We start from the raw sequence: 23928 nt of genomic DNA, 5'->3' as shown, positions 1-23928 counted from the left end.
GGAGTTCTAGCATCGAGCGCGCCCATTAGCTACGTGAGCGACACTCAGGAGCAAGCTGCGTGGTGATTGGCGGGTGCGAGGTGCCTCAGGCTAGGTTGTACCAGGGCGCGGGCGGGATAGCGGCGGCAGAGGGTGAGTGAGGTGGGGGGCCGCGGGCGCGGGGAGAGCTGAGCCCTCAGCCCTTTCCTCGACGGGGAGCTCGTCGCCCCCATCCCCTGGCTGCGGCCCGGGGCGCTGGGCCTCCCCACCCCATATGCTGCGCGCTCGGGCCGCGGTAGCTCCTGCCGTCCCCGGTTACGGCCCGTGTGCTCGGCGCTGTACAGACCCAGCTGGCCCCGCCCCGGGGGCTCGCCGTAAGCGCTCGCTGTGGGCGCTGGGCGGTATGGAAGAGGGGCTGGTGCGGCCACCTCCCGCCACGTTGGTGTGTTTAGCGTTGCCCGCTAAGCCCAGCTCGTGGGGCCAAGGGCGGCAGCCTGGAAACGTGACCCGAGGCCAAGCGAAAGGGGGAGAACCGGAGCGCAAATGAAAAGAATCCCGGACGCGGAGTTTCCCTTCTCAGAGGACGTGGCGCTTTCCAAGCCATTCTAATGATTTTGGGCCCCTGGCCGCATTATTTTTTAGCTGTTGGGGTTGGCAGTACTGGGGATGCCCACAGTGTTTCCTTGCCTGGGTGAGAGCCGCCCCGCCAAGCATTCAGAAAGCTCTAGGCAGGCCCTCGCCTTTTAAAGGGTGACGGCTGAGACGAGGAATTGCGGGGTCTTTTTGTTTACGTTTTCAGGTGTGTGTCGTAGGTAGTAGTGAAGGGAACAGATTATAATCACCCCAACTACAGTCGCTGAAATAAAATAGAAACTACATATGTCTGAGGGTGCTGAATTCTGAAAATGGGGCACAATTGTCAATTTACAGTCGTGGGTACATATTTTGATGTATCTGCCTAGGTACTATAATACTTACTATTTATGTAGTCCTCTTCGTACATACACCTCAAAGAGCTTTCCAAAGGAGGGTATCGGATCACAGTTTTATAGAGGGAAGAAACTGAGGCACAAACTTAAGTGACTTTCTTATTACACAGCATGCTTTTGGCAGCTGTATCATAGAAGAACCTGGGTCTTCTGGTTCTTTGGCTTGTATACCCACTGGATTGTACTGCCATAATATATAGCATGAGCACCAGACACTATAGTAATGGTCAAGTATCAGAGGGGTAGCCATGTTAGTCTGGATCTGTAAAAGCAGCAAAGAGTCCTGTGGCACCTTCTAGACTAACAGACATATTGGAGCATAGTATTGGATATTCAGAAATGACTGTGACTGTAGTATGAGTGAAAGTGGGGCAGGTAAAAAAAACCTCCCTGAAAGGCTTCCTCAAGAGCTTTTTATTTTATTTTATTACCAGTGAAGCTATTTCTTTCAACAAGTGGTGTCTTGTCTTCATTTCAGTTATGAATAGGGTTGCTCCACAGAGGGATAACATCTCATAAATGGAATCAAAGTAAACTGCAAGGTTAGGAAAGAATTGTGGAGTGCATGCTCTTAGAAAACTTCCCAAATGAAGTCTATGAGACCTGAGACAATGGAGACATTGCCTGAACTCTATGACGTCTTCCAAGGAGAGGTATGTATTGTCATTGCTTAGGGTCATGAAAAAGTATGGGAGACATGAATAGTGCAGGACATTGAGAAAGGATTAGAGCCTTTCATTTTTAAACCACCAGTTCAGAACCAGCCCTAATTACTGGTAACAAAGCTAAGTGACTTACGTGAAATGAGCTGCTATTGTGTACTCTGGTTCATAGAGAACAAGTGTCTACATAACAAAAAGCCACTACCACCACAGCTGCCTCTGACTGACCCCTTACTGGCATTCCCAGTATAGAAACTGAGTACATAGGCTATATAAAGAGAATTCCCCTCTCCTTTAGGTTAGAGTTGATGCACATTGATAGAGATGAGAAGAGGACTTTAGCCTCTTGAGCCACTGCCTTTTACCAGCATTCTCAGATTAAAGAAAAATATTTAACACACTTTTTTGGTAAATATTTTAACTAGTGTTTTGAGAACAGGTTGAGACTCTTATTGCAGGTGTTATTTCATTAGATGTCTTTAAAATAAAACTGATGGGTGAGCCACATTGCTAATGCAAACACCTCCATTCTGAAGAGTAATAACTACTAATTTAAGAGGATTAGCTAAGAATGTGTATTCATAAACATGCTAGTCTTGTAGGATGAGAAAAGCTGTCTTCAGAGAATTCATTCTGATTTTCTCTCAGCCAAGTCTGATTTTTCAACTCAAGTGTGAGGGATCTGAAAATATTATTGCTTTAATTTTGATGTCATATGGAGCTTGGGGATAAAGCTTTTCATCCTGCCTCATGCTGTGAAATACAAGAGACTTTAGCTTTTAAAAGTTGGAAACTGTCTTGAGTTTAATAGCTGCTATCAAGAATATTTGTTGCGCAATCTGGGACAACTCGAAGTCCTGAACTTAACACTAAAATGTGCAGTGCCCTTAGTTTCCCATTCTCCTAGTTAAAAAGGGAAGTGGGATCCTGTCTGCCTTGTTATAATCAAAAGAGCCCTGGGTACTATTTTTCCCCCTTAAGAATGGTAAGAAGAGCACAAAGGCTAGAATTATAGGTGTCAGGGGACTGAGAATGAGTTAAAGAGCCTTTCAAGTCTAGATTGGTTCACTCCAACATCAGGCCCTAATTCCATAATAAAGCTCTGCATGGGTGGATCCATGCAGCAACTAATTAACTTCAGTGAAGTTCAGTGCAGGCTCAGGTGTCTATTTGCACAGAGTTTATTGAATAATTGGGGCCACAGCCAGCAGTGAGCAACCGTCATTACCATCAGATGCTTGTTTGTAATAACTATGTGAAATTAGTTGGTGGGTCTCAGTGCAGGTACTAGTGGACAAGTATCCATTTCAAAACCACTACTGCCACTATTGGCACTGACTGGCCGCCTCTTGGGCAGTCTCGTGAGAGAGGCCTAGGATAGAATAGAGCATGGAAGGAAGGGTTAATTCCCCCGTAATGCTAGGGTGAGTCCCTTCAGAGGCACGCTAGTTTGAAGAGTTAGGGAAGTTTTTGTTGCCTGTCCATTGTCTGTTCCATAGATAAGCATAAGACTGTTTCCACGGCCGTCAGTCTGGCCTCTCAGCACTAAATTTACTCAAATAATAAAATAGCGGAAAACAGAAGTTAAAAATATTGGCTCCTGCTGCTGAATATAGCAAATGTAATTTTTCAAGATCCGTCTGTTATCTTGCAGGGCAGAAAATAATCATCCTGTGCTCTTGTGTGTGTCTGATGCAACACTATTTGTTGTTATGTAGCTCCCCAGTTCAAAAGCGGATAACCTGAAGCAGACTCATAGAAGGCAAATTAGAAACAGCTGAAACCAAATGAGTGCATGCAGAGAGAGTGGGTTGAAGGGAAGGAAAAAATGAGACAGAAAATGGGTGTATGTACAAGGTTCTCTTTCATTCAATGGATATATTGATTTTCTTCACAGGTTGCTGCTGTAACAGAATATGGGGCCTTTATAAAAATTCCAGGCTGCAGGAAACAAGGTTTGTTTCTCAGACTAGATTTTCAGACTTAGTTTTATGCTGGTTTGCTTAAATCATACAATCCTCCCCTTGCAGAAGGACTTGGCGTCTTAGAAAGTAAGTTGAGTTTCCTGAGTTGATTAAATCCCCCCAGTGTGGGGTTTGGTTTCTTACTGAGGTCTTGAATGTTCCCATTTATGCTATGTAAGGGCTCCAGATACAGTGATGGGGCTATATAAATGCTTGCAGTAATACTGAATATATTCATTTAATATTTTTTTCTGTAAATGAGAATAAGTGCATTTCCAGGTGATTATAGGCTATATTGGAGTGGCATTATAAGGCACTAGACTGGAGTGCAGTAATTCCCTACAGATTCAGGGCCTGGAATGCTTAATTTCTCCTATGAAATAGAATTCATAGATGGAAGGAAAATCATAATGGTAAATCATTGACTGCCACACAGTCCAGGCCAGTGGTCTCCAACCATTTCGGCGGCGATGCTTCTCGATGACATCACTTGTCGGTGGCAAGCGACGTCAGCCAGAGGCTTCGGCGGCATTTCGGCGGATGCTCGACCTCCGGCCAGGACGCGGGCGCATTTAGATGCACCGTGTTGGGGACCCCTGGTCCAGGCTTTCTTGGTTATTTTTCATGTTTTTCCTATCAGTTGTGTGAAAGACTTGCACTAACAGGTGAATCTGAGTATACAAGGGAAATAGTTAAACTGTACAGGAAATGATGTCAAATGCACAAGGGAAACAAACTGAAAAAGTATTAAGTATCTTTTTCTCTGGTCTCTGCATTGCAATGGTACTAGGGGGCGTTACTCGTGACCAAAATAAGTGGAAAGCTTTCCGAGTCAACTGTGACATTAAAAAAAAAGAAAACAAGAAAAAAAGACTGGGCTTTCCCTTGAGATGTGGTTATACCCTGAAAAATGGCACTATGGGTTCAATAGTTAATCTTGCTAGGACAGTCCCACAACAAATGTTCAGTTTGTGCAAATTAAAAGGCTGATTTTTCTACCTGCTAGTTCTGCAATGCTAAGCCAGAGTCGTCAAGTTATGTTTTCTGCCTCTGGTGTTGTCAGCTAAAAAATGTGCTGCTAACACCCGAAACAGAATAACATCTTGTTTGTTCTCCTCCAGCTCTGTTAAGTCCACAGGATTGACAGGAATTAAAACTTGTTTGTGCCTCTTAAATTAGCATCCTATCAGACAGTGAAGGTGCTCTTTCTTTCAGTTGTTTTTCTTACTTTTCTTACCAACTGCACTCTCAGATCTAAAATATGCAGCCTCCCATCTTCCCCTTCCCACGAGAGTGATTTGTAGTCAGAAGTAATTAGCATTGGGTTTAATACAGTAGGGACTGCACTCTCACCAAGTTTGCAAATGACACTAAACTGGGAGGAGTGGTAGATACGCTGGACGGTAGGGATAGGATACAGAGAGACCTAAACAAATTAGAGGATTGGGCTAAAAAAAAAACCTGCTGAAGTTCAACAAGGACAAGTGCAGAGTCCTGCACTTAGGATGGAAGAATCTCATTCACTGTTACAGACTAGGGACCGAATGGCTGGGCAGCAGTTCTGCAGAAAAGGACCTAGGGGTTACGGTGGACGAAAAGCTGAATATGAGTCAACAGTGTGCCCTTGTTGCCGAGAAGGCTAACGGCATTTTGGGCTGTATATGTAGGAGCATTGCTAGCAGATCGAGGGACGTGATCATTCCCCTCTATTCGGCATTGGTGAGGCCTCATCTGGAGTACTGTGTCCAGTTTTGGACCCCACACTACAAGAAGGATGTGGAAAAATTGGAGAGAGTCCAGCGGAGGGCAACAAAAATTATTAGAGGGCTGGAGCACATTACTTATGAGGAGAGGCTGAGGGAACTGGGCTTGTTTAGTCTGCAGAAGAGAAGAATGGGGTGGGGTGGGGGGATTTAATAGCTGCTTTCAACCACCTGAAAGGGGGTTCCAAAGAGGACGGATCTAGACTGTTCTCAGTGGTGGCAGATGACAGAACAAGGAATAATGGTCTCAAGTTGCAATGGGGGAGGTTTAGGTTGCATATTAGGAAAAACTTTTTCACTAGGAGGGTGGTGAAGCACTGGAATGGGTTACCTAGGGAGGTGGTGGAATCTCCTTCCTTAGAGGTTTTTAAGGCCCAGTTTGACAAAGCCCTGGCTGGGATGATTTAGTTGGGAATTGGTCCTGCTTTGAGCAGGGGGTTGGACTAGATACCTCCTGAGGTCCCTTCCCACCCTGATATTCTATGATTACGGATGGCTACATTCCATTGAAGTCATAGAGACTTTTGGCCCAGTCTTGCAGTAAGTACCACCTGGCTGCAAGATTCCCATCTGCACAGAACTTGTTGCTGCACCAGAACCTTACATTTGCATGCACCTTGCTATGCACAAAGACTCGCAAGATCAAACTCTTTGGGGGAAATTACACCAGTTCTATGAGATTGGAATGATATAAGCATTTTTTAGCTGTCAGGTTCTCATTTTGCAAGAGCTGCCCCATTGTGATTTTGGAGCAGATTTTGGTGGGTTTAGCTAGCTGCATTTGGTTTATAAATGATTTTGAAAAACCGATAAACCTAATAAATCTTTATTCTGCATGAAGTGGTGATTGAGTAACCCAGATATTTCATTTCACCTAAGGATACTCCAGCACTTGATGTTCTCATTTTCTAGAGGATATGTTCAACCAAAAACAATGTATTTTATTTTTTTCCCCAAAAACTACCTCTAGGCCTTGTCCATAGAACCCACATGTCAGCCTGTCGGGTGGACAAACCCTCGGAGATGGTAGATGTTGGAGACAAAGTATGGGTGAAGCTTATTGGAAGAGAGGTAAAATTGCTTATGGTGTCTTAAGCACTGTGTAAACTAAGAAAAAAATTGCAACTACAGCAAGCTAATGGTTTTCATGTTATCAGAAGCGTAGTGTTCCAATCACTTTGTTTAGTGCATGATGCTGTTTGTTGTGAACACAAACTAATCATGTTCCTCCTCACATGAGCATTTAAGAACCAACTTTTTGTTTGGTTTGCATGGGCTTGAAAGATCACATGGCATTCTTCATAAAAGTAGGAGTTCATCCTTGATCAAATGTCATCTTGCCTCCCCCCTGCACCATTGTTCAGACTACTGTTTGCTGGTTGGCATGTCACCCTGTAGGTAGTTACATGACTCCTCCTATTGTGTTTGTATATCATGTGAAGTACTTCAGGATTTATTGGGAAGCAAGATGCTACATAAATGTAAACTACGCACTTTTGGAAAGGTTTCTAAACCCATTCTTAGCAGAAGCTGAGAATTCTCTCAATTCTATTTGAGGGAATGATCTTTCTTTGACAGGACACTGCTAAAGTTTGTTCTTTTTTTAAAGATGACTTGCAAAATAAACAATAGGGTTTGTACCTTCTTTTGCTTCTTTGTGGTGTCTAAAGAAGGTCTGATGGGATGTGTGTGCAGGGTGGATACATTTTATTAAAAAAACAAAACCGTTTTTATTTAAATCTATTCAAAATTAAATTTGAAAATGGCAACCTACATGAACACCTGAATTTATAATCTATTAAAGTCACTTATATATATATATATATATATATAAAAATATTAAACAGCACATGTTTGCTGCTGAGTTTTAAAGAAAGTCAGACCAGTTGGTGGAAGTCACTGACTAGGCACTTGAAACCAGATTAAGTACTAAACCAGCTTTTGAAAGCAGTAGCCTTTTCTTCAAGTGCAGAGAGAGTATTTTTTTCATTTCGGTTAGTTCAGTTCAATGACTAGTTCAGGGGTTCTCAAACTTGATTGCTCCCCGACCTCCCTGGGTGGGAGGGCTAATGCTAAAGCCTGAGCCCCACTGCCCCGGGTGAGGGGGGCCAAAGCCGAAGCCCAAGGGCTTCAGCCCCAGTAGGGAGCCTGTAACTTGAGCCCCAGATGGTGGGGCTTGGGCTCGCGCTTCAGCCCCTGGCCCCAGCAAGTGTAAGCCAGCCCTGGTGATCCCATTAAAATGGGATCCCAGCCCACAGTTTGAGAACCGCTGGACTAGTTAATTCAAAGTTAAGAAACCAGTTGAGACTTGCAAAAGCAGTGAACTTGTTTTCCTCTTCCAATTGAGGAATTAAAAACTAGTGTGAGAGGATGAGATTTACTAGTTCTAAAAATCTTGACAGGAGCAGAAACAATAAGTTAAATTCACCAGCTACAGAAAATGTTTACATTGTTTAATTAATCATTAGTTTTAAGTGTAAAACATGGTTTGATCATCTTTTTTGGTTTCTGGCACATTTAAGATAGCTTTATTAAAAAAAAAAATTCCATTCAAATAGAGCTTGAGACAAATCACAAGAAAAAACTAATCAGAGTACTAATTTTAGTACCTGCTGTTTGACATTCTCCTTAGAGATTAGCAGAATGTAAAGATGATAATATGATGAGATTACATCATCTGTTTTCCCCAAATACAGAACAGAAACATTTATTGAACACTTCTACCGTTTCTGCATTATTTTTAATAATTCTACCATTTCCATCTAGTAATGAACCTGTACCATTATTAATTCTAGTGATGACTGTCTCAGTTTCGGGGTTAGCTGTATCTTTAACCTCCCCAACCCTGCTTGGCCTTGTTGGAGTGCACCCACGTAAGATTTCAGGTTCACAGCCATCATTTATCTTGGGTGGAAGTGTCTCTCCCTCCAGTCCAGGGTTTAGGCTTGCCTTAATCACCCCACAATGTTCTATTTCCTGGAGGAGCTGTGATAACCCTCCCTCATATAGTAGAACACAATCATGTATAAACCATTCATAAATTTAATCCAATGGTCCACAAAGATACTGCATTCTGTTGCAATCTCTGTTACAACAACATCACAAGAACAGAATGAAAGCTGACCAAGCCAGTGAGGAAGGGATATTAGGTTGGACTGCTAAAAACGCCTTTAAAAAACGAACACATCTTTAATTTGAATGACTCACATTTTGGAGAAAGCATGTCTTTATTAAAGATTCAGCAATCCTGTCTGTTTGAGGTGTGTGCGCTAACAATGTGCCATCTTAAATCCACTACCGTGTCTTTCAGAAATCAGGGAAAACCAGAGTTGACATAGAGAATAACCCCCCCCCCTTTTTTTTTTTGAGGGTTAGGTAATGGGTGCAGAGACCTTTCAGGCCTTATGCATACATTATAAAGAAGCACACACACAAAAAAGCAGAGTCTTTAAAAATCCTTTGCAGGTCATATTTCCAATTTTTTTTTAATGTCACTATTGTAATGACCCCTCTACAGAGTTGTAACCTTTGTCCTTACCAACTCTTTTTACTCTGTGAAAAACATGCAAGGTAAATGGTTATTGGGTCCCTGGTCTTTGTTTTTAAGGTGAAGGGGAGAGGGACAGTACCAAAGCATTATCTGTTAAAGCACCCAAAAAGAACACATGGACTTCGCAAGTAAATGAATGAAAAATAACTCCCACGTTTTGGTCTGACGCAAATTGCATCAGAGCAGAGCTTCACTGTAACCTGCCCATTTCACTCACATTGTTAGCAAGAATGTTTAAAAGGCTGTGTACTCTAGGGAGATGTCAAGCAACACACAGCCTGTGAAACTCTCCAAGATAATATGGAGAGCAAGAGCTTATTAGGATTCAGAAAAGAGCCTTTTATATGGATAATTAGAATATTCCTATTTACATAAAAGGACAAAAAATTGTAAATGATATAAAGCCTCATGTTCCAAGGCATAAACCAACCACTAACCTGCCTAGGATCAGGAAGAAACGTCCCTTGTGGTCAGGTTATTCCACAATTGTCCATTTTGGAGTTTCTTGTACACACCCTCCCTCTCCCAAAGTATTTGGTACTGGCCACTATTAAATACCAGATACTGGCTAGATGGGTCTATGATCTGATCCGTTGTGGTGATTTTTATGATCTTATTTCTGAGACAGTTATTTTTAAGTTATATACTCCAGTCCATTAACTAGAACATTGAAGTGTAAATAAAACTATAATATACTTGTCAAAATTAAAACATTTTGTGATGTATCCTTGACTTCAGAGCATTCACTTCTTTACTAATTGGCAGTTTCATTCATTCTTTGTGGCTTTCCCTGTAACCCAGTTCTGCTATGACTTGTTTTTTTCCCTCCATGTCTGTCTCTTTCAGATGAAAGATGGCAAGTTGAAGCTGTCTCTTTCCATGAAGGTCGTCAACCAAGGAACAGGAAAGGACCTTGATCCAAACAATGTTGCCCTTGAGTAGGTAAATCTGCTCTGTTGGGTATAACGAATCAGCCTGGCGACCATTGCTTCCTTTTGTTCCCTGCCCTCCCATTACAGTGACTGTCCCAGTCCTCCTGCCAGGAAGGAGGCGGCAGCTCCCTCCTGAGCCCATCAGTGCCGCTCTGAAGCGAATGGAGGAGTCACTAAAGAATAATCTAAGATGTTCCCTCTGCAGCACTGTCAGCAAAGGACTGCATTCGAATACCAAATTTCAGCATGCTAACACAACGTGCTGTTCATAATGACCTCTCCATGGCAATCTTTCTTCCTGTGCTGAGGGTGTATTTATTTCCTGTGAGTTTACAGCCCTGCAAAATTGTCCAAACACTTACCATCCCAGGCACAAAATCGCCTCGCCTGCCCTTTATTGTGATGGCATTTTACTACTCCGTAAAAATAATTATTTTATCCCAGGCATATGTTTGGGCATATTATGTGTATGTCTGTATTAGTGTAACTAGGGCAGCTGTGAGTTAGCTTTGAATGTGATGGCCTTATACTTTGGCTATGTGTGTTTGCCTGTATTCTGTGAATCTGACCCTGAAATGAGTCCTCTTATACCAAGAAACAAATAGGGAGCAAGTGTAATACGCTGTCTATGGCTTCCTCCACCAAGTAGTCAACTGCATTCTGCAGAATAGTCGCTTTTATTTAGATGCCTAGCTATGGATTTAAAAGCTTAACTTCAGGTAGCCATGTTTGAACACTTTGATCTGAGCTTCCAAGTAAATGCATGGGGTTAGAGGTGATGCAGATTGGAAAAGAAAAATAGTTCTTTTCTTTCCACAGTCAGGATGAGCGGAAGAAACGTTCATTCAGAGACTACACTAGTCAGAAGATTACCCTGGAAGCTGTCTTGAACACTGTCTGCAAAAAATGTGGTTGCAAAGGTACATTTGTGCTGTTTCCATTCTTGTTCTATTGTTCTAGTTTTTTGTCTTTACCTTCATTATGGAGGTATCAGTAGTGACTCTGCAGTTATGGCTGTGTTGATATATTCAGTTAAAGCATGCTACCCTTTTTTTTTTCTCGCTGTAAAGATTGAATTTAGGTCTCCAAACTTAACTCTTCAGAGGACAACTGAAATTTCTGTCATTTCTAACTATTGCAGGGGAAACATTTAGAAATGCTCATTCTTAAAGATTTGATTCTCACAGCTATGCTCTTTTGAACTTCATCTAGCTAAAGAGCCTGTTGCTACAGATTCCAAACTTTTCTCCCTCACACACGTTGCATTTCACAGCAAGGATACTGTTCTAATTTTACACTTGAACAGAAAAACTATTATTTCCTTAATTCATCCTAACTGCTTGCTATTTCAAGAAAAGCCAATGGAACTGCTTAGGTCCATCAGCTACTAGGAACTGAATGCATGCTTGTGAGCAGTTCTATGTTAGAATCTCTACCCAAACACTCAGTTTTAATGTGTGTGAGATAAATAAGTTTGGAAGAATTAGATTTTTTTATTGGTAAACGTTGATTTCACCAAACACACAGAAACCAGCACAAAAGATTTCCATATATGTTAATGAAACTTATAGATGGGCAAAGACATTAAGATGCTGCATGAAAATGAGTTTGTCTTCCAAGGGAAAGTGGGGGCAAAAAACCTAACTGGCTTTAAGCCTGAGTTTGATAAGTTTATGGAGGGGATGGTAGGATGGGACTGCCTACGATGGCACATGGCCTATCGGCAACTGCCAGTAACAAAAATCCCCAACAGCTGAAGATAGGACACTAGGTGGGGAGGCTCTTGAGTTACAGAGAATTCTTTCCAAGTGTCTGCTTGGTGCGTCTTGCCCACATGCTCAGGGTTTAACTGATCAACATATTTGGGGTCGGGAAGGAATTTTCCTTCCGGTCAGATTGGCAGGGACCCTGTAGGTTTTCCACCTTCCTCTGCAGTATGGGGTAAGGGTCACTTGCTGGTTTAAACTAGTGTAAATTGTGGATTCTCTGTAACTTGACGTCTTTAAAGCATGATTTGAGGATTTCGGTAACTCAGCCAGAGGTTAAGAGTTTATTACAGGAGTGGGTAGGTAAGGGTCTGTGGCCTGCAATGTGCAGGAGGTCAGACTAGATGATTATGCTGCTGCTTTCTGTCCTTAGTCTGAGTCTGAGATACTTTGCATATTTTGATGTGAAGTTCACAGTTTGTGTTCAACAGTTAATAAAGCTTTGCCTTTTTGAATCTCAGCATCTACTATTAAATCATTCTGCAAAATTATGGGGTTTCAGAACTGTGAACATTTAAATTGATAAAAATAGGAAAATGCATAAAAATAAAGATATCTGTCAAAATCGTAAAAAAAATAATATTGAATTCTGCAAAGCCTAGATATGAGAGTTGTATGGAAGTGAATCTTGGTTTAACTGGGGGTTTCTTTAACATACAGTGATTTTGTTGATGGGTCATATACTTGAGCAACCTTAGTCCTAATTAAGTATTTTGCCTGTGGAATTTGTACCATGCCCTATTTGTTCTCATATATTACATGGTCATTGGCTAATAGTTATGCTGGACTTTTAAACTGTGCTAAGAAAGCTTAATAAGTACACATTTAAAAGCAGTTTCTGCTGATGCTAAATATAGTTACCTGTCCAGTATGGACTGCACACAACCATCTTGAAAATGCTGCTAAAAATCATTTTCTAAACTAGATTCCTAACTATGGTAATGGTTTTAAAGCATTGTTTTAAAAATGGCTTTGTCTGGTCCAAATTAGCTAGGCAAGATGTGTTGGCAGGAACTATTTTTAGAGCTTAGCCATTGGTGTGTGCAAGGTAGATCCAAAATGAGGCTAATTTCCAAACCTAAGCAGTTGTTTCTGTATGGCTTGCCAGAATTTGATTTTTTTTTTAATTCGACTGATATCTATTTGTTTTTTAAGTATTTGTATTTTTGTCCATTTAAATTTTCAGTTGTCAGAAATTGTGGGGGCATCAGACAATTATTTAATGGCAGTAGACTTTGAGATTCAAAAAGGGAAAGCTTTATTAACCTTTGAACACACACTGTCAACATCGCCTGTCAAAATATACAAAATATCCTTCAATCAAACTGAGTTCTCATGCAGCATTTTTCTTACTTTGCCTATCTTTGTTTCATTATTATCAATGGAAATATTTTTTTCATTGGTTTGTGTGTGTACAGTAAAATTGACACTGATTAAAAGCCTACTTAAGATGCTTGGCTGGAAAGACATTCCCATTGTCGTGAAGGGCTTCCCTGACACAGGCTTATTCCCTCTGCCATATGCCCCTTCTGCTGTTGAAGCCCCAGCGCAGATAAGTCTCTCCCGTAGTTCTTTGTTCAGACACCAGGACACTGGGTTTGTCTGATTAATCCCTCTTAAGTGACCTATGTTCTATTCAGTACCCTGGGTTGGTTAATCAGTGCAGATTAAACCAGTTCAACATTAAAGGAAACAAGCATTGTAACAGGAGATTGTCACTGCTGCATCTAAGAAAAAACAGTGGTTTAAATGTCTGAAATGAGAAACCACCATCTTTAGTTTTACAAGGCAAATCGGGGCAGACTTCTGGTCTCAGTTTCCAAGAATTTTAAAATACTGAATTTTATATATCTATAAAATATATATATATATATATATATACACACACACACACACACACACACACACACACACACACACAAAATTGGCTACAATTAATTGTAAATTAACCAAAGCATATTTTAAAAATAATTCTCCAACATATTTAATATTTCTCTCTTTTGGCCCAGTTATCTCAATGCTCCTCCATCTCTGTGAAGCACTGTTATCCCCATTTTACGAATGAGGAAACAGACAGAGAAGTGAAATGACTTTTTCCCAAGGTCATATAGCAAACCAGTGGCAGAGCCAGGAACAGAATTCAGGACTTAAGTCCTATTCTAGTGTCCTATCCACTGAGTCATCTGCCTGAAACTCTGCTTTTTCATGGGGCCAAAGTTCTCTCATTCCTGCCTCCTGCTGGGATGTTTAGAGCTATACAATAAGGTGGCAACCTCAAATGAGAGGCAACGAGCACTGAATGGAGTTTGAAGTAGTGATGGATTTTTAATAACATGGTGACAGCATCTTCCATCTGTCCCTTTGTAGAGAATGCAGCCTGGACATACTAACATAAGTTCAAATTGATGAGCAAAACAAAAACAAATGTGTGTCTTGGTCACTTTCATTATCTTTAGTGTTGGTCAGTTTCAAAGGGCTCCAACTGTGAAGAGCAAGTTCATTTATTATTATTAGGGCTCTGTGTCTGTCATGGAGGCTGTGGAAGTCACAGATTCTGGGACTTTCCACAAGCTCCGGGACTTCTGCAAGGGTCAGTGTGGCTGACCCCAGGGCCGCCCAAACAGCAGGCTCCAGGGTCAGCTGCTCTGGCAGCCACCAGAACAGCTGGAGCAGCCCCGTGTATAGCCAAACCAGTCGGAGCAGCTGCAGCCCCAGCAAGCTGGCCAGAGCGGCAGCAGGCCCTTCCCGCCTCGCCAGCATCTCTCCCCCCACAAGATTTAATCACAGGTATTTTTAGTATAAGTCATGGGCAGGTCACGGGCCATGAATTTTTGTTTATTGCCCATGGCCTGTCCATGACTTTTACTAAATATACCCATGACTAAATCGTAGCCTTAATTATTCTTGGTATTATAATGACACCTAGAGATCAACTGAGATCAGCACCCCATTGTAGTAGAGCTAGAAACTGTCCCTGCCCTGGAGAGCTTTGTCTAAACAAAGGCTGGGGGGAGGAAGAAAAGCACAGTGGAGGGGAGTGTTTTACCTTAGCTCTCACAGCAGATAGAGGGGAGCAGCCCAATGCTCGGTATTAAGAAGGCATTCTATCACTTCTAAGGATATTCTATTTTAAGATCAACAGACTGAAGTAATCAGTATGGAAATGGGCTCCAAATAGAACCTTCATTGTGCTCCTCAAAAGAAATAGCCCACAAAAGGGGATTCATTTTGCTCTCTTCCATTTCAAATGTCGTTTTGCAGGTCATTTTGCCAAAGAATGTTTCGTGCAGCCTGGGGGAATCAAGTATAGTCTGATACCGGAGGAGGAGGAGACAGCAGAATATGAAGATGATAAAAAGTCCAGCCATGCTGAGAATTCTTCAAAGAAAAAAAAAAAGGTACAGGTTGTATCCTTGTTGATGATAGACCACAGAAAAATGGGCCAGGTTACAAGTGAGGCCCTAGGGAGGAAGTTAACCTACATTGCAAAGTGATAACAAGCAGGCAGCTCATTGCTTTGGGAAAGGGATAGATTTTGGTTTTGCACCATTTCTGTGGTGAAATGGACAATTTATGCAAGTTTTTTTCTAGCTGACTTGTTCATTTTTAATAAATTTAGCTTGGATATTTGAGGTGCTTGTTACCATAGTATACCATACTCTTACAGTCTCATTGGTTTCCAAGTAGTCCACTTGTCCATTCTTTCATTCTTTTCTCCAGAAAAACACATGATAGAACTGAGCTACCATCTAGTGAAGTAACTCTAACTCAGTCCCGATATTTTCCCCTTAACATCTGGTCACCCTAACCCTTCCCCTCACTCTGCCTCATTCTTCTCTCTCTACTTTTTCTTTTGTCTCTGTGCTGCTGCTTTCAGTTTTTGTTACATATGAACTGATAAGCAATTAGCATCTTATCAGCCTGCCCTCCTGTTGAGGGATACACTCCTGCTTTATTTGTCTAAATAACGACACCCTTTTTGTCCTAACTGCAACTTTTCAGTGTCCTTATGTTTGCAAATATGGAGTGAGCTCTTTTCGCATGGGCTCTGCCCAATCTGGTCCCTTTAAACTGGTTGATTTTTATCTTTTGAAGGGGAACAAATCTAAGGAAGCACTGCCATTCCTCTGCTGCAATAATATAGGTGATTAAAGTGAGGTGCAGAGCGGTGAAATGACTTGCTCAAGATCACAGACCGTGTTTGGTGAGAGAGCCAGGACTGTAAGTCTGAAGTTCTTGCATCCCAGCCTCCTGCTGTCGCCACTAGACATGCTGGGTTAGGTTCTTAGTTAATTACATTGAACCCAGAGCAGATCCATAAAAGGGTAGAGTTTTATTCTGGATTTTCACACATTTCACTCATATTGGAACCTGGGCTACCACCTTGTTGTTTTCCTAGTTATGTGCTTCATTTCCTTATGCCGAGTCAGGTTTTTTAACTTTGCCCTCTAATTAAGCTGCAGAGATGTTCCCCCTCATTGGCTGCTGGCTTGGAAGGAATCATTCTGTTTGTAGTGTCATGAATTATGTAACTATACCAGCTGGCTTGACTATTCATTTCTATTTCCTCACCAAGTGACTACACAGCACTAACAGCTGTGACGGGCAGGAGTGATTTACAGCAAGGCTGTTCCAGCAGAACTCTCCATGAGCCCCGGGATGGGCTCGAGGTTACTGGAGAACATCTTCCCTAAGATAATAAGCAGCGCTGTCAGCTTCAGTGACACTTGGCTTCTCCCGTTACATTCCTCCCTAGAAGGGAGTGTAAATCATTCTTTATATGACAGAAACAATGAAAAGGTTATAGTTAGGGCTCCCATTACTTTGCTGCCTCATCTCCCTCTGTCCTTCCGCTCCTTGAAGCATGTTCACAGCCAGACCTTGAGCCTGTTAACAGTCTTTCAACCGGTTGAACTAAAAAAGTAAAATAAAATGAGTCTATTTGTCAGATGTACTGAGATCCCTTACTGAGAATGTACTGAGAAGCTCGTTATCTCTAGACTGATTCTTGCCTGCATATTTATGCCTGCCTCTGGAAATTTCCACCACATGCGTCTGACGAAGTGGGTATTCACCCACGAAAGCTTATGCTCCAATACTTCTGTTAGTCTATAAGGTGCCACAGGACTCTTTGTTGCTTTTTGAGATCCCTTGTTCATCTCTTCTCATGACAAGCAACCACGAATAGCCCAGGATGTCTCCAGCCAGCAGGCCTGTGCCCAGGTGATTCACATTATGGATGCTGTGCAATGGTCTTTCCTTCACCTGGAGGAGGGAAGTGGATTCTGCGCCCGTCCCGTCCCCCCCCATCCCCCCCCGCTGCTTTGTGACTGTTTTCATGAGCAACAAGGGCTAGCTTCATCCCCACAACACCCCATATTTCCTTTCATGCCAGCCCTGTCATGCTTTAATCACTGGACAGTTAACTTGTTTTTTAACCCCATTGTTGATTTAATGCTTGTTAATAGAGGCTACATGCTCAGAAGTATTGTGTTCTCTGTGTACTGCTTAGTGTCAGTTAATAGAGCATTACAGTGGCTGGATGACTTCAGTCTAAATGAGATACACATAGCAAGGGGTGACAACGAACAAAGGGGAGAAGGGAGTTGTGGCAGAGACAAGTTACAGTTGGGGAAAATCCTGATACAGAACGCCCATTGTTAGCATATATCTTGCTAGTGCCCAGGGGAGGGGAGGTCAGAAGACCCTCTCAGAAGCAGGCACAGTGAAGAGTGAACTCATGCTTACCAGTGCAACAGTCCCACAGCAAATAAATGACGCTCAAATATCTGTAGGAGATGACTGTCGCTCAGTGTAAACCTTATATTGGCTGCATTTCCTGTGATCTGGGAGTGATGGAGGTTGTGTAGCTGATCTTTGAAGTTGTTCTTAACCTTTTTCAGTTGGCACAAATATTTTTTTCAGGCAGTGGTTTAATTTCACCAGCCTGGGTTTGCATGCTTGGCACTCCTTCTACCCAGGAAACCTCCATTCCCCTCCCCCCCTTTTCAACCTTGAACTCTATGGAAAAACGCGAAAGAGCCCCTAGTGCATGATGATCCATTCCTGAGAGTTTTGTGGATAAAAGCATTGAACTCTGACTCAGGAGACTTGGGTTCTGTTCCCAGCCCAGCAACTGGCTTGCTGGGTGACCTACGGCAAGTCACTTCCTCTCTGCCTCAGTTTTCCCATCTGTAAACAATGGGAATAAAATGACGCTAACCTCGTTTTGTAAAGTGTATTGAGATCTGCTGATGGAAAACCACGCAGAAGAGCTAGGCCAGCATCGTCTATACTGAGCACAAAGCTGGGAGCCAAATTGACAGAGCCCTGTGCAGATACAAATTTACATCCGTGGATGCAAATCTGTATCTGCAGAGTCGCAGGGCTCTCCCCAGGAACCACAGCGGTGAAAGGAGCAGAACATGGGGCCGCCTCTCCCAGGAGCCAGTGCCCTGCGCTGGCAGCTCTAGCTGTACCTCCCCCACATCAGAATTGCTAAGTATTGTTAAAGCCAGTTCGTGGTGCTGGTTGGCCTAGAATGTGGGATGTGCTCCCACATTGTGCTGTATCCTCACAAGAGCACATGGACTGGAAAGGCAGCATCACATTCTTAAGGAAAAACTGGTCATCTTGGTGTTTCACTAACTACCTCCTAGAATACACAGGTGCAATGTTGCATTCATTTGGAAATTTTGTTTAGAAATGCTCTAATTCTGTAGAAGTGTTGGTTACGCAAAAGCAGGAAGATTGAACTGGGGAAAGCTCAACACGCCAAGACATCTGGGAATTTGCTCATGCTGCCCCAAAAGGGACAAGACAGATGGCCCCTTCTGAATTTACCATTTCCCTGTTCAATCTCACCCGCCGGTAGCAACACCTGTCAGCGTTATTGTCAGAGAGACCGAGTATAAAGCAAACCTTTGTTAAGCAGCTGCCTAACTCATTACCCCACCACATTTCTTAAAAAAAACAGGAGTACTTGTGGCACCTTAAAGACTAACACATTTCTTAGAGTTCTTTTAATTTCAGTTGCTTAACTAAACAAAAATTATTTGAAAGTAGATTTATAGAGTTTATTAAATATCCCCTTAACACTAGCAACTAATAGTGTAGGATAGAAGGCAAAAATAGTATTGGACTATGATTTGGTTACATAAATTAGAACATTGGTTGATACAACTATTTAGGGTTTCAGAATCAAATTACACACCCATAATAGAGAATAATTCTTATACTCAGTTACTGTCTTGGAAAGGTGACTGTGTTAGATTTTTGACTCAGTCCCTCATCCTCACTTGCCAGTTAGTTATGAACTTTGGTGTTGCTAACACAACAGAGAAAAAACAAACCAAGGCTTGATCACAAGACAGTTTGGTCAATTATTTACATTCCAGTTCACCAAGATCTCCTTCCCAATAGATCTGTAGTAGTCAGCCCTTGGTGCCCACTTCCCAGTGAATGATAATCTCAGGATCAGATAAACACTCCTAACTACCTAAAATAAACTCCTACGATATGATAGACTGAGAGCAGTGCAAGAAATTTAAACACTTGGTCTCATTTTATATCTACATACACAGAGAACTTGAAAAGCAGTATGAAACCATTAACTAGGGTAAACACCTGTACAGTTCTACAGTCGGTAGTTAACAGTACATGTAGGTAACAGTAACTTCTTCAGTTTTAAAGCTACTTTACCACAAACTTAATTTTAACCTGTTCTAAAACAAAGACACACACCCACACACACTAACTCTGTCAGTCTGTAGAGCACATACACAAGCATGTAAGCTTCCTCACTCATTAGGCACTTTGTTTCAAGAGGTGGTCATTGAGTGATTTGGGTAGTCACCCAAGAGAAAGTTTGTATTACTTCTCACCAGATCTTTACTCAGCCACCAGCCTTCAGCTCAGTTATTATTCACAGCAGGAGTTAATGCTGCAAACATAGGTGGGGCGAAGGACAGACAGGATTATAGTCTCTTTCTGATGAACTAGCAGGCAACCTGAATTGCTGGAAATTAGGAGAGAGTTAAAGGTGCTCCAAGATAGGTACTTGGAGTCACCAGGAGGACACCCAGGTGGCCGGCCCAGGACCTCCGTCTTCTCCTTTCTAGGCATCTTTGGCTTTTGGGGAGCAAGGTGCTGAAGAGAACAGGCTGTTTTATCCTATCCCATGTGGTCCAACGTGGTTCCTCTTCTTGGAGGTGCTGATATGGACCATTCCGATGGTGACTCCTATTCTTTGATGCTTTTAAAACTTGTTCTAACAGTCCATTCATTATACAATACAAAGTCACCTCAAGAACTGTTCTTCTCCTGCAGGATGGAACAGCTATATAAATCTTCCATTTTGTTCTCCTTGTTTTAACAATAATAGGACCTTAGTATGTATGGCTGAGCTGAGTCTGTGTTATTAAACAAAGTTACATTTCTGATTATTCCCTTCTGTGATCAAGTGTCCTTATAGACACACTGTTTGGCTTCAGTTGCTTCTATTTACTGCCTGTTTCAGCAGAGGTGTATTTTGCTAGTGTTCTGGGATAGGCGTGCTTGATTGTAAACATTAGCCTTACTTCTTCACTTTATTACTACATTAAATCAATATGAACGCAATCCCATGCCCTCTCTAACAGGATTCCCCATCACATAAACCTGTCATTAAAGTTTCTTCATCCAATTAAACATAAGAATTGCCTTACAGGATCATACCAGCTGTCTGTTCAGTTCAGTATCCTCTGTCTGACTGCTTCAGGGGAAGAAATCCTGTTCTGCCAGTTATGGGGTAACCTGGGCCTAGTAGTCAGAGGTTGCTTCAGGTCTCAAAACATGAGAGTTTAGGTCCTTTTCCTAGCTCTCTCTAAAAATATTAATTATAGCAACATTGGCTATGCTTGTTCCCCATGTTAACATCCAGTCCTTTTTTTGAATCCTGCAAAATTCTTGGCCTCAGAGGTCCGGCTGTAGAAATGGGAGGATAGGTTATCCTAAGTTGCTTCATGCCTAATAAGGTGTGTGTTGGACAGGTCCACTGAAACAAAGTTTTGCTTTGAGTAGCCATGAGTGAGAGCTAGGATTGCGCCTTTGGTGAGGTGGTGTGTTTGTCCCTGCCTTTCATAGAAAGATCAATTGGCAAGAATTGAGAAGAGCATCAACATTGATTAAGGAGCTGGAGGCAAGTGAATCAGGAGGAAATATTAAGAGCTAGACAGCACAGCAGTAAATCACATTCAAGAGGTTATCGTCACAGCCATAAAGGCAGGAGACTATTTCTTTTCAAATGACGCTTCCATTCCCCACACTAATGGGGCACCCAGTCTGTATCAGCTCCATTGACGCTTACTCCTAACTGTGCCCCTTTGTACCACCTTCAACTATTCTGATGGATGCCCCTCTTTCATTTTTTTGTACCCTTCGTATGCCTCTAGCCTCCGTGTACCCTCACTCACCTGTGCTCTAACCCAGGAGTTCTCCCCCCACACGCATACAAATGCTTGTAAAAACTCCATAGCCCACCTCTGCCACAGCAACTGTTTTTCTGCTTATAAAAGCCAGAGCCAGTGTTAGGGGGTAGCAAGCAGGGCAGTTGCCTGTGGCCCCACACCACAGGGTGCCCCGCAAAGCTCAGTTGCTCAGATTCTGGGGCTCCAGCGAGTCTAATGCTGGCCCTGCTTGGCAGACCTGAAACCTGTTCACGCCCCCCTGGGGGCCACAGAGCCCTGGTTGAGAACTGCTGCTGTAAGGAACAGGCCCCAAGGTTTCCCTGACAGGCTTAAGGGTTCAGTTACTTTCACATTTGGGGAGGGCGGTGGGAGATACAGAGACTGGTTTTAGACCAGCTAGTTTAGAAACCCACGTTCTGAATAAACTAGGGCCTGATCTTGCCAACTACCACCCAAGTGAGTCATCTGTATTTGAATAGTCTCTGACTTCAGTGGGACTAGGCATGTGAGTAGGGATTACTTGCCCGAGTAAGTTTGAAGGATTCAGGTTTGTGCTTTATCAAACAGCCCCCACTCTGGTAACTGTCTCACCCCAGTTTGCTGATACGGTTTGACATGTCAGAACTATTTAACTGCTGAGTAGCTGGAGCAGCATCCCATCCTGTTCTTCCTGGATAGCAGCAGGCTATGTGTTAAGAAATGACCTGACGTTCTCATTCTGAAAAGCAGCTCGCTGCCTTAACCAGTGAGCACTTTGCAACCCGTGTGGCTTTGTCTCCTTCTTGCCGACAGGAAAAGAAGAAGAAAAAGAAACACAAGAGCAAGAAGTCATCAGAGTCCGACAATTCAGACAGCTCCGACTCGGACAGTGATGGGGCTCAGCCAGCCAGCAAGAGGGCCAAGCATTCGGAGAAAGCCAGTAAGCCTCAGAAGAAGAAGAAGAAAAAGAAGCACAAGAAAAAGCACAAGGAATGAGGAGGAGAGGAGCTTGAAAGGGGCACTGGTGTTGTCAACTCCCTGCCTGCCTGCTCTAGCCTTCTAGAGTAAACCACCTGGAGAGCGTAGAGTTAAATCACTACACGCTTGTTTGAGGGATGAAGAACTTCCTTCTAAAAGCAGCATTCAGCCATTGATGTTAAAGATGTTGACTTTGAAATTAATTATCCACTATAAAGTTACACAGGCTGCCATTCTCCTGCTGAGAGCCCAGTGGTTGTACCTGCCAAAATAGATTCATTACTCCTCTTCATCAGTGACTCTCCCATCCTGTAAAGCTTCAGGTTCCTCTGAGTGAGCTGCCAGGGCTGCAGTGAGTTCCTTTGAAACAGCAAGGAGTGTGCAGGACAGCAGCAGCGTATCCAGTGCCTGTCAAAGGGTGACAGCTGTGCCACTTTTGGTCCCTGCCAACCAGTCCCTGCAAAACATTAGAGGGAGCCACTCCCACACCCTGTCAGCTAATTGTCTAGTCATGGGCACTGCCTCCCTGCTGATTGTTACAGTTATCACCCCTCTGCATCTCAGTCCTGCCCTATGGACTGTTTTTGTATCAGTGTAACTCTGTGGCTAGGGGTGTGATTTTTGTTACCAATAGAGTTATACTGGTACAACTCCTAGTGTGAACTCAGTTATGCTGGTATAAATGTCCTTATCATAGGCACCAACTGCATGGGTGCTCTGGGGCTGGAGCACCCATGGAAAAAAAAAGTGGCTGCTCAGCACCCATGGGGAAAAAAAATAGTGGGTGCTCAACCCCCACCAGCAGTCCCACAGATCAGCTCCTCCCCCAGCGCCTCCCAACCGCCCTAATCAGCTGTTCAGTGATATGCAGGAGGTGCTAGGGGAGAGAGGGTGGGAAGAGGCGGGGTGGAGTGGGGGCAGGGCCTGGGGCGGAGCGGGGGTCCAGCACTCCCAGGGAATCTCAAAGTTGGCGCCTCTGATGCAGCTTATTCCCCTGCCATATGGGAATGGCTGTACCAGTATAAGTCATCTTTATACGAACGTACATCCACTGTAGGGGGATTGTGTTGTTGTAACTACACTGGGATAATAAAAGCAGAACCATTTTTGTGTGTAGACAACCCCTCAATCTTTCCATTCTGCCTGTTAGCAGTGGAAGAGGGTTGGTAACAAATCAGCTAAATTATGTTATGGAGACACTCAAGATAAACATTAGCTTTGTCAGTATTGCTAGCTGTGTAAATTCTGAAAAATAAACCTCTGAAATGCTAAATTACATTCTTCTGATGCTGTTCTGATTGATATTTTGGGTTGTGTCTACACTACAGACTCTGCTGGCACACCTATGTCAGTTGGGGGTGATGTTTGCCTGACAGAGCTGTGCCACAGTTATACCAGCCAAACCTCGCTTTTACCGCTATAGCTTGTGTCCCTTGGGGGCGGGGCTTGCCATACCAGCAAAAGCTCAGCTTCACCAGTATAGCTGTGTCCACACTGGAGCTCTTTGCTGATCGAGTGTAACACTGTTCCTGTTCCAGTAAAGTGCTCCTAGTGTAGCCATAGTCTTTTGTCTGGGGCAGCAAAACAAAGGCCTTGTCTAAACATACAAGTTGCACTGGTTTACGGGTGGCTTATTTCAGAGTAGTTGAAACCTGCTTCAAATCAGTGTAAGACAAACCTCAATAGACAACTGTTAAACTGAACTAAGGGTTGTCCCCACAGGGGGTTTGCATCAGTTTCAAATACCACCTTTAGTTAAAATGCTGCAGCTTTCTCATATAAACCTGCCCCAGACTGGTCAACTTCAAGGTGACCTGACAAGGGAAAACATTGTTTTGTACTGCCTTGCTCATCCAATGTACAGAGAGAGAGCGAGTCTGAAAGTCTCTTGACAACTGAAGAACTAGAAAGATTCAAGTC

At 42.9% G+C, this 23928-nt stretch overlaps 1 protein-coding gene across 5 annotated transcripts; it reads left to right on the top strand.

The window, feature by feature from the left end:
- The first annotated feature begins 6 nt into the window (after positions 1-6).
- ZCCHC17 (zinc finger CCHC-type containing 17) lies at positions 7-23284 on the top strand. Of its 5 annotated transcripts, none has more exons than XM_044997949.1 (8): positions 7-132; positions 1447-1621; positions 3528-3585; positions 6328-6428; positions 9754-9845; positions 10659-10759; positions 14867-15000; positions 21842-23284. In XM_044997949.1, the coding sequence occupies exons 2-8, from the start codon at positions 1556-1558 to the stop codon at positions 22091-22093; spliced, it is 804 nt and encodes a 267-aa protein (XP_044853884.1). In that variant the 5' UTR covers positions 7-132; positions 1447-1555; the 3' UTR covers positions 22094-23284. The 5 variants fall into 5 exon arrangements, with proteins under 5 accessions (XP_044853884.1, XP_044853886.1, XP_044853885.1 ...); XM_044997951.1 differs by having other exon boundaries at positions 56-73; XM_044997950.1 differs by lacking the exon at positions 7-132 and adding an exon at positions 161-353.
- Positions 23285-23928: the final 644 nt, after the last annotated feature.

Source organism: Mauremys mutica, chromosome 23 (assembly GCF_020497125.1).
Source record: "Mauremys mutica isolate MM-2020 ecotype Southern chromosome 23, ASM2049712v1, whole genome shotgun sequence".
Taxonomy (NCBI): domain Eukaryota; kingdom Metazoa; phylum Chordata; order Testudines; family Geoemydidae; genus Mauremys; species Mauremys mutica.
The sequence above is the reverse complement of the archived record's forward strand: the minus strand, read 5'-3'. Positions and strand labels throughout refer to the sequence as shown.

Coding starts and splice junctions, on each gene's coding strand:
- ZCCHC17 (XM_044997949.1), top strand. CDS start 1,556: ATGAAGTCTATGAGACCTGAGACAATGGAGACATTGCCTGAACTCTAT. Junction 1,622..3,527: donor ATGACGTCTTCCAAGGAGAG/GTATGTATTGTC, acceptor TTTTCTTCACAG/GTTGCTGCTGTAACAGAATA. Junction 10,760..14,866: donor CAAAAAATGTGGTTGCAAAG/GTACATTTGTGC, acceptor GTCGTTTTGCAG/GTCATTTTGCCAAAGAATGT.